The sequence below is a fragment of the Parasteatoda tepidariorum genome, chromosome 12, assembly GCF_982258835.1.
Source record: "Parasteatoda tepidariorum strain Cologne lab strain chromosome 12, Ptep-v5.0, whole genome shotgun sequence".
NCBI lineage: Eukaryota > Metazoa > Arthropoda > Arachnida > Araneae > Theridiidae > Parasteatoda > Parasteatoda tepidariorum.
Window position 1 is genome coordinate 2,686,876 of NC_141766.1, and position 11,299 is coordinate 2,698,174.

The window sequence follows — 11,299 nt, forward strand, 5'->3', positions numbered from 1 at the left end:
TAAAAAAAGCAACGAATGTTAAAATTTCTAATGTTAGTGGGAATATATTTTCTTAATTTTCCTGAAAAATAATTGCGATAAGTAAATAATTTTGTGTTTATTACGTAACATTCATTACGTTCAGCAAATAGTTTCCAACAACCGATAAATGTTTCTCTTTCTATTCATAAATAGATAGATTTTGAGTTTAACCACTTGTTTTTTTTCCTTCTTTTCTTTGAAGGGTTATATTAAGGAACAATGCTTTAAGTGTAAGTTTCAATAATCCTTTTACTTACAAATTGATTTTTTTTAATTCATAAAGACATGTTTGTTTTGTACTTTTAAATTACATTTATTTAATATTTATCAACCTTTCTTCGAGTTATGGAACACGCTTCCATAGCATCTCGGGTGCAAAATTTTGTCATCTTTCTTTCCCCTATATCTTTTATTTTATTTCAGATTACAATTTTCTTCCCTTTTCAAAAAAAAAAGAAAAGAAAAATTAGATTAAATAATTACTTTTTTTTTAATTTTATAAGTCTTTTACAATACATATCACTTACATTATGTTTATATCACTACATATTATATTACTTGAAAAAAAATCAATAAAGTAACAATCACAATAATTATTTTTCATTAAATAATTATCCTTATTTTAAGAATATAAAAAAAACAATAAGCATTTTAAATATTGAAAAATTAGACCTTGTTAAATAATGAAGTATACGCATTCTTATAATGTATTTTCATAAAGATACAAAAAAGCCCTCTTTTCCTCAAATATTCCAATCACTTATATTTCTCTTCTTCCTAAAAAGCAAATTTTAAAGCTAATTAATTTTGATTATTTTTTTTAAAAAAGTTTTTTCCCCTGTTATACAGGTTGGTCTAAATTCATGTTGTTTGAATATGGAGTTAGGATTCCTGAGAAATAGAATTGAAAAAAAGTCGGATATTTAAAATTTGATTTCTATTTTGACTATAAATTTGACTATTTGACTATAAATTTGACTATTTGATCAATTTCGCTAAAATGTAGTATTTTTTAAAACAATGTAAAAAATGTACATCTAACAATTGAATTTTTTTACGACTATTATAAATAAAATAATAAATATTTACGAAAAGATATTTTTTAACAAAGGACCTTTATAGTGTATTTTATGGGAAAATTTTTTTAAAATTCGATTGAAAAGCTCTCGAGTTACTTCTCATATTATGACTACCCCCAATACTTAGGGGTACAGAAATCCAAATCAGTCAAAAAAATGGCATGTTTATTCAGAGAAAGTACGTTTTAGTGTCTGATTTCGTAATTTGAAATATTGTCCCTGCACTTATTAATTAGCATATTTTAAGTCACCTCCTTGAACCATTGACATGAGAAGAACGTGAAGATCTGATTATTATATCAAAAGTTATCAGGGTAGTCCGTTTATTTATTTATTTTTTTGCGCACCGAACGTCTACAAACTTGTGATTCAAATCTGTTTAATTTTTTTCTGCTTTTTCTCTAATTTGTTCCATTCTGATACGAAGAAAATTTTTCATAATTTGATTTTTTTTTTTGGTCTATTTCTTAACTTTTTGCCTTTTTTTTTTCACTGTTAAAAAATCAATTATTTCTAGATATTCTTAAACTAAGACGTCAACTTCCTCTAATTTATTTCTCATTAAAGAATGTATTATTGTCGCTATTTTGTCTAGAGTTCTGTATTAATTACTATATGTATATTTTTTCTTATTATCGGTTATGTGGGGGGTGGAGTTATTCGGCCATTATATTAAGACCATCGGTTTTTTGTAAATAAAAAGCTAACGAAGTTATAAAATTTGATTGTAGCTATTTTATTTGTAATTGTCATAACAAATCGTAATTATTTACACTGTGATCTTTAATGAATTTGTTATATCTCGATGATTTTATTGTTTTGGTATTAGCAAAGCATGATTATTTCTAAAAACAATTAATTTTATTCAGTTTAAATTTTGAAAATAATGGGTAATCATCTGGTTATGTTATAGTTCTTCTTTAATTCAGAGACATTTGTTGTGCGTGCGTATTTTTGTTACCTAATTGTATTTGTTGCTTAATTAAACAAATTGTTAGAATTGTTATTGACAGTTGAAGAAACGCAAGAGAATCTTCTTTAAAAATGATAAAGCAGACTTTTTTTTTATTTCTAACTAATGCTGATTTCGAACACACTTGAATGCATTATAATTAAAAAGAGATAATTTTATTGTTGTAGTTAATTTTTATTTATTTATTAATCTATTAAAAAAAATTGCGTTGCAATCTTTTTGGAAAATTTTATAAACGTTGTTGAACAGCCGATCCAATTGTTTGAGTTTGCGACTGCTGATGTCCAACTTCGTAGTCTTGTAATTTTGAACCCGATTCAGAAGACAAGAGAACGCCTGTATCGAGCATTTTGGAGAAATTTGCTTTCGCAGACCACTTTTTTGATTGAACTAATCCGCATTTGCGTTACATGGAGAGGAGGATCACGAAAGCCTCCCGCGGTTAGTCTGACGGCAAGGGTAACCAATGATCCGTCAAAGAGGATATTTTACGTCAGCACCGTGGTAGGTGCAAGCCGGATACGGAAATCGTGTCGAGCAGTCATCGCTGGGAATCGAACCCGGCTCACCTCGTTGGAAAGTGAATGCTCTATCCCCTGAGCCACCGCGGCTCTTTTTGCAACATTGCCAAAAGGCTTAAATACTTCAAACAACGCTTTTATTTCGCATCGCATAAAAAAAGAGATTATAAATATTTTAGGAAGGGCGCCAGTGCGAGATTTGCCATAGGCGCTTCCTTCCATAGATACGCCTCTGCCAATGGATACAATTTCATCCTCTTTCTAACGTTTTTGATAATGCTCCCGTAGAGTTTCACGTCTCTGGAAGTGTAGAAGATTACATAGATCTCAGTCAAACACAATTGTACGTGAAAGCGAAAATAGTAAAAACGAACAATAGAGCTATCACTAAGGATGATGTTATAGGACCTGTGAATTTATTTCTACATTCATTATTTTCTCAAGTAGATGTATCTTTAAACGATCGTACAATTTCCAATTCAAGTAATACCTATCCCTATAGGGCCTATATTGAAACTATCCTAAACCATGGATATGATAGCAAAACATCTCAATTAACTGCTGAACTATTTTATGGATTCCGAGGATGGTTTAAACAAAAGAACTGCTTTTTTCAAAGAAAGCGCAACAGTAGATATGATTGGCTGTATTCATTCAGATTTATTTCATCAAGATCGTCTTTTACTCAATTTAGTGGATTTGAAAATAAACTAATAAGAAGCAAGCAAGAATTTTTTCTATAAGGATCTGAAGGATTTAAAGTAGTATTGGATCATGTCTCTTTATTCATTCGAAAAGTTCGTGTGAACCCCGGAGTGCTTCTTGGTCATGCTAAAGCACTCGAGAAAACAAGTGCGAAATACCCCATTAATCGAGTCCTATTTGCATAGGACTCGATTAATGGGGTATTTTGATGAGCAGTTGTTTTGATGATAGTGTATTCGATTCCTAAAGGGAGCATGTCTTTTATTCAAGATAATATATTTTCGGGTCAAATGCCTAAAAAAATTATCATTGGTTGTGTAGATCAGTGGTGCGCAAACTTTTTTCGACTGCGACCCCTTTTGTAGAGAGAAAAGTTTTGGCGACCCCTAGAGATAAATGTTCACAAATACGATGCATATTTCGCGCATTTCTTTCGTCTCATCGAATAAAAACATCACCATATTTGACTCATATTAATTTTATTTATAATTTTAAGAAAATACTTTCTGTATAACGCAAAAATCAGTAAATTGCCCTTTAATGAGATGTATGTGGCTGCAAGTTTCTAATTATCTCATCGATGTTTGGATGTATGTTGCTAATTGCAATTCGCATATCATCTTCAGGGTTTAAACGCGAGCGGTATTTAGTTTTTATCGAAACTAGTTTGCTAAATCCAGTTTCACATAAATACGTTGATGCAAATTGTATTAACACTCTGATGGCATTCTTGCATAAAACGGGATATTGTTTTTCCACGGATAGCCAAAATTTTTGGCAAGGCTGAGTCTTAAATTGATTTCGAAGAGTATAATCACTAATTAGATCTATCAATTGCTCTTTCTCACTAATTTGAAGAGTTGAACTGCATATGTCAAAGGAAAATGGATCACGAATCCAACCAAGATCGTTTTCAGGAAAATCCTCGAATCTTTTCGAAAAATATTTCTTTAACTTTTCAATAAGATTGGAAATGATGTTCTTAAATGTAAATACATCTATATTATTTTCCTTGATAAAATCGTTAAAGCAAGGGAACATGTCGGTGTTGTTTTTGTTCAGTTCAGTTTGCCAGAAACTAAGCTTATTCTTAAAAAGCTTGAATTTTACTGGCTGCAGTTATGATAGTTGAATTCTCACCCTGCAAGCTCAAATTTAAGTCGTTAAGTTTTTCGAAAATATCAACTAAATAGCTCAGCTTCCCTAGCCAAACTTCATTGATATAATAACTTGCCAATCTATGATTCTTTTCGATTAAAAACATGTACACTTCATTTCTCAAATCAAATATCCGTCGTAGTATTTTCCCACGTGAAAGTCATCTGACTTCGGTGTGTAACAGTAATCTCTCTCACGTTGAGCCCATCTCATTGCAAAGTATTGAAAAGAGACGGCTGTTGTGGCTGTTGCATTTAATGTAGTTATTTGAACTAACAGCGTCTTGTAATACGTTGTGCAACTCTTCATCCATATCTTTTGCAACAAGAGCTTGCCGATGAATCATACAGTGATTAAATACCATATGAGGCGCCACCTTCTGAATTAAGCCTCTGAGCCCTTTATTCGAACCCGTTAATGCTGCAGCACCATCAGTACAAACCGCAACACTGTTTGCCCAGGTAAGGGACTTTGTTTCAAAATATTCATTTATTACTTCGAATATTTTTTCTCCAGTTGTTTTCCTTTCCAAACTTTTGCAACATAAAAACGTTTCTGTTATATCTTCATTAAAAATAAACCTAACGTAAATAATTAGTTGTGACATTTTAGTAATATCGGTAGTCTCGTCCAGTTGTAAAGCAAATACAGATAAATTTTGTATACGTTTTATGACTTCTGACTCGATATTTCGTGACATTTCGGAAATCCGCCGAGACACGGTATCCCTTGATAATGGTATTGTTTTTAGTTCATTTCCACATTTATCGCCATGCATAATTGATGTCATTTTAGTTGCTGCAGGAAGGATAAGGGATTCTCCAATTGTATGGGGTTTCATTGTTTTTCCTATTAGATGAGAAACTTCTAAAGAAGCTCGTAATGCTTTCTGAGGTATTGCTGTAAGTTTCTTTAAATGTGCACTTTGAATTTTCAGATTTTCAGCTCGTCTTTGAAAAAAATCGGCATGTTTATTTTGAAGTTCTTTATGATTAGTTTCCAGGTGCCTTTTTAATTTAGCTGGTTTCATGCTCTCATTTGCTAATTTTTCGTTGCAAATGACACATATCGGGCGTTCTTCATCATCAACAACACAAAATGTAAAACCATACTTAATAAATTCCTCATTGTATTTTCTTATTTTTTAGATCGGGCATTTAGTTCAGTATTTTGCTACTCCTCATCAGTATTTGTTCGTTTGTTAGCTGAAGATGTACCTGGTGTACGTATTACCCATTTATCCATTATGAAGATGGGGGTTTAATTATTTAAACTAAAACAAATAATATCTAAAATTTTATCATTTTTTTTCGAGAAATTCAATAAAATTAATAGAGATCTTTCTCTAATGATAGTACATACCTGATAACAAAGAGTAGCAAAGCCCGATAAAAATATAAAGAATCAAAATTACACTGGGTGGTTAAGTATTACTTCAATACTTATTAAATAAATGAGCAAGATCTAGCATCTCACATTTAATGACAACCTAACGAGATACACAAACTGAAACTAAACATAAATGCAAACTGAAACTAAAACTAAACAGTTAATACACAGTCACAGTTAATCTGGCTGATGCCACATACACAACGTCACATGATATAACTCGAGGATAAACTAAAACAATTGCAGATTGCAGGCCAACTGCTACATGCTACAACTTCATGCGAACACTTCACTATGACTATCAGATACACCGCGTACCTCGCCATCTGATTGGTTGATCACGGAAGCGAATTTTTGCCCTTTCGCTGCGGTTAACAGTAGTAATATAGTGGCAGTTCAGCAACAGTCAGAAGCAGCAGTAAACTGGGGTTGCTGCTGAAAAGGGGAAAGGGGGGGGGAGAGGCAGGTGATGGAATTATCAACTCTAAGAGGAGGGTTTTTTTTTAGATCAGTCAACTATAGTAGAGGGTCTTATCAGTTTTTGAATTTTTATCATTTATTTCCCTTCTTTATAAGTTTTAGGTAAGAGTGTATTTTTTTCCATTTTTGTGGACTTAGAAAATTTTGAACTATAGTTGATAGTTATACCCGCTTGCTTGTTTCTGCCCAGTTTCGTTTTCTGCTTTTAATTAAAGTTTCTTTTTTTAATATTACTTTCATTAATTAGATTTTGAAGGGTGGCAACACCTATTTGTATTCATTTTTCTTGTTTACGGTGGCACCATTTATTAGTTTTGTTTTGGCGGGGGAATTACTTACTTGCTTGTTTCTGCCCAGTTTCGTTTTCTGCTTTTTATTAAGTTTCTTTTTTTTTAATATTACTTTCATTAATTAGATTTGCTGGGTGGCAACACTTGTTTATATTCATTTTTCTTGTTTACGCTGGCTACACTTATTTATATTCATTTTTCTAGTTTACGGTGGCAACACTTATTAGTTTCGTTTTTCGGAAGGAGAATTCCTATATATTATAAAGAAATGACGTCATTTTTATTACATAATAAATAAATTAGGTTGTTATCACGTGTATGTTTTTACTCTAGTGGTGCCATCTATATGGAAATGTAAGAAATAAAATAAATTTAAATATATCTTATTATTGAAAAAATAAATATATTTAGAGGCTGAGGATCGAACTCACGCCAATTAAAAAGCTTTCGTGGGTCAGTAGTTGGATATCATAACCACTGACCTACGAATGCTTGGTTAGACTTGTGTAAATAAGTTTAACCTTTTATTTGAGTACAAAAGAACATAGATATAGGATTAGAAATTATTTATGAACATACTTTTGTTAGCAGAGGTTATGTTCTAATACAAATACATCCATTTCCCCACCACCATAGAGGTAGGATGTGTGGCGCATTGACTGCTATTTATAGTGCGCAGTTCCCCAGGAGGCATATAACACTTTACAAAAATTATATACAATTTACAACAATTATTAAATTTACAAGAATTTATATTAAAAATAAAAACAAATTAAGATCTATTAATTTTATAATGTCCATAAGCATATGAGGTTATGCCATCATCTAGTAGATATCGTTTGTCATCAAACGCACTTAAAGATTTTTTCCGTTGCTGGATGGTAAATAAATTATGGTTTTTACACTGGATTCTATTCATGGTGTGGTAAGAAGGTGTAAATGAAATTAAACAATTTTTGTAATCATTAAAAGTTATATGATTTCGGACGATAGACCTTGAAATCCCCTTGGCAGTTTTCTTTTCAAGATCTTCCGCCCGAATAGAATACCTTTTAGAACGAAGCCCAAATAAACTCAAAAATGGGTTTTGAATTGAGCTCGTCCTTAAAACAGCCTATTTTCTTTTTATTATTTATTGAATATAATTCATGGTCAGGAGGATACTCTGAAAAATCAAATAATTGCTTATGGACACTTAAATCTTTATAAATGTTTAAAGTTCTAATCTCGTAAGTGAGAGAGTCCGTGTCCGTAAAAAGAAGTCTTGCTCTTTCACCATATGTTTGTTTGATAGTGTTATAATGGAATTTGTACATATGTATCTTACTCAATTCCAATATAACAAAACCAATATACATAGGACGATTGAGCGTAACTTGAACTTTAGTTCTCTCAACATCCACGAGATCATGATTAAATATTTTGAAACGTTTAAAGGATGATGATGCAACTAACTTTTTAGCCCTTCGCTCTGTATTAACTAGCTGAACATCTATATGGTTACGAACATTTTCCATAGTCTTACCATATACCGAGTTATTCATAAGTTTAAAGAAATCTTTTTCAAAGGTCGAATGAGAATTTTTACGTTGATTTGTATTAAACTCGATGTAGGTTTTAAGCCATGGTTTTTGCTTAAACTTTGAAACTTTATGAACGCGAACTAAATTCAAGCCTAAAGTTATGTAAAGTTGTAAATTTTTATGGTAAGTGATGTAATTTTCCTTATTTTTTAAATTTGGAACTAGCTTAGTACAAGGAGTATATTTTACACCGTTTAACATCCCGGTTGCAAACGGTGATAGATGCTCAGCCGTAATACTCATCTTTTCAGGAGCCAAAGGGTAATCATTGTGAATATCGTGCAAGTGTGAGGGATACTCTAAGTCCACTTCTAACACGTACCCATCTTCACTATTGTCCTTCAAATTTAAAATATGATCAATTAAAGTATCAGAAGGTGTAACCCATTCAAAGTTACCGTATGGCAAATATTGGGACATTGCCCACCCGTACAAATTATTTGCGTCCAAATATATTATATGTTTGGACTCCTCCTCCGCGTTATAATTTGGAATAAGGTCATGATTTGCTACAGAGTGACGGTGACTTATCATGGAAACACCTCCTCGAATACCACGTTCTATAAACAAGTGCATGTTTATGTCTGTGAATAATTCGAGAGGCTGTTTCGTCATTTTAAGAGAAGCCTGCCATGCTAAACCAGGTGAAGTCATAACATGACCGCAATCCAACCCATAGTGTTGCATGCACAGGCATCTAAAATTTTGAAAGACATCTGCCAACTGTAGCACATCAGATTTTACATATAAATCATGGTATTCCCCCAAAGAAGTTAAATTAAAAGATTTCCAAACCGTTTGGGCATGTTGATAGTTCTCATCAGATACACTTTCCCCAGTAAGAGAACTGTGAAATTCAGTTATAGGGGGTAGCGTATCTTCCTCGAACTTATCAAAGGAGGACATATACTCATATGGATATATACCCTTCCTTAGAAGTAGACTTAGAGAAGGATGATTAATATTTTCTTTTAAAATTTTAAAATGATCGAAACTTAAATTTGATACTAATTTTTCCAATGACGTATTCATAAATTGGAAACTGTCGATGAAATTTAAAGAAACTTTAATTTTGTTATAAAATTTGTCAATGCTGAAAGAAATATATTTTTCCATATTGTTGGCAATTACATTAAAACTATGATTTTTAATTTTCCCCAAACTTTGCATAATGAGATGAGCATCGTAATGCTTTAAATTATGGAAAACAACTGGAATTTTTTTAGTTAATTTAAATTTTAAGTTACAAGAACGATGAAGGGGTGCACGTTTAGCTCCTGTGAGATGGTCGTGATCACGAACTCTGTCATCACCAAGGGGCTGATCACACACTCCGCAATTCACGGCAGAACAAAAGGCCTCCTCGTCTTCTGGGGTGAAGCCCATGGGGACTATTGTTATTAATTTAGTTGCCAACTCCTCCTTTTCCCTTAATATGTTTTCCAAAAAGTGGTCTACAGAATCAGGTCCTTTATAGACCGTAACAGGTTTGTATGTTTTTCCATCAGGCCCTACGATTACGTAAGCATAACCGCGGGGTGTATGAATTGACATTTTCTCAGTATATGAGGCTAAAGGATTAGGTTGACAACTATCAATTTTCTCAATGAGAGACTCAAAATCTGCGTAAATTATATAGGAAATAGGATGCTGAAAATTAATATTATGAAAAGATACAATTTTATCTTTATCATCAGGCATTTTAATATTTTGAGGGGAATTATGTTTACAAAAAGTTAAGTGTTTCTTAAGGGTCTCTTCTACTGCAAATCGATGAAGGCATCGATAGCAATAGAAACTTTTAGGATTATGTTTAGTGGCATCACCCATCAGACGAGAGAAATTTCGAACGAGGCAATAATGATTTTGCGTTTCATTTGAAATTAAAAGTAAGTTGCAGCATTCAACATCCTCACGCTCGGAAGTATCCAGTGCTAAATATTGCCCGTTAAGCGCAAGCAGTTATATTCCATTGCCCACTAAAATTTTAAGTAAAAAAGCAGTATTAAATATTCAAAATTTAGATCAAAAATGTCTCGTATGGTGTCTTTTGGCTTTTCGAATGAATATTCATAAATCTCAAAATCCACAGCGAGTTAACCATTATTTACCATTCGAATCAAATATTAACTTAGGCAATTGTAGCTTGCCAGTACCCATATTCCAAATTCCTAAAATCGAGAAACTCAATAACATTCGAATTTACGTCTTTGGGTATGACGAGGTGATATTTCCATTGTATATTTCCGAGCATGAGGATGTTGATATGATAACTAGTAAATATTCAAAGAGCCTTTATTTAACTTTTATGTATTTTTTTCTAAAAATGAATCTTTCATATTAATCAACGATGATTGAATCAGCCTAAGTAAAAACATTAGAAAAAAAAGAAGTTCCGGTTGCTCCGGAAGTTTATGCGGACCATTACGTCTGCAAGCGAAAATAAGCTCCGCCTACAGATAAGGTGAATATTGATTGTATAATCCGTAATGTGCCAAAGTAGTGACGTAGATATTCGCCTAAGATTAGAAGGAAGTGAAGGTCCTATCTTCCCGGTGGCAACAAAATTCCAAGAACTTACCCTCTTTCAGGTTTACCATCAACGACGTCACTAGCTCTCCTCGTTCCAAACAAAGTTTTGAACGGAGCAAACAATATGGCGTTTCTCATGTAGTTAAAAGTGGGTCAACTAAATCTTTGAATATATTAATATAGAGTCGAATTTAACCACTGACATGGCAAGAAAAAGTGTTGCATATATTAATATTACGTTAATCTCTTTTTATGATATTAATTGGAATAGCTTATTAATTGCAAATGATTATGAAAACTTTTTGTATATATGATTGAGAGAATTTGTATTTAATATTTACCATATAAATTGTATTTATAATCTGAAAATCGGAAATTTGTGAATTTTATTATTTGGAAAAAGTTATTTCTAATTTATGTTTAATTTTTCTTAAAATATGTATATTATATTAAATCAATTTTTTTTATAATATTGAGACAACTTATTAATTGTAAATAATTATGAGAATTTTAAAACAAATTAAAAAGTTATGTAAGAAGCATGAATAAAGTCAGATAAATTAGTGAA

At 31.9% G+C, this 11,299-nt stretch overlaps 1 protein-coding gene across 1 annotated transcript; it reads right to left on the bottom strand.

Annotated features, from left to right (window-relative positions):
* Window positions 1-7,668: 7,668 nt before the first annotated feature.
* Window positions 7,669-10,869, bottom strand: LOC147800904 (uncharacterized). Its single transcript, XM_087156060.1, has 4 exons — window positions 10,797-10,869; window positions 9,363-9,821; window positions 8,373-9,167; window positions 7,669-8,291 (listed from the first exon to the last, which is right to left on the bottom strand). Exons 1-4 carry the CDS (start codon window positions 10,867-10,869, stop codon window positions 7,669-7,671), a joined length of 1,950 nt encoding a protein of 649 aa, XP_087012186.1.
* Between the last annotated feature and the right edge of the window lie 430 nt (window positions 10,870-11,299).

Coding starts and splice junctions, on each gene's coding strand:
- LOC147800904 (XM_087156060.1), bottom strand. CDS start 10,869: ATGAGAAACGCCATATTGTTTGCTCCGTTCAAAACTTTGTTTGGAACG. Junction 9,822..10,796: donor AGCTAGTGACGTCGTTGATG/GTAAACCTGAAA, acceptor TAATTTACGCAG/ATTTTGAGTCTCTCATTGAG. Junction 8,292..8,372: donor CGGTGTAAAATATACTCCTT/GTACTAAGCTAG, acceptor ACATAACTTTAG/GCTTGAATTTAGTTCGCGTT.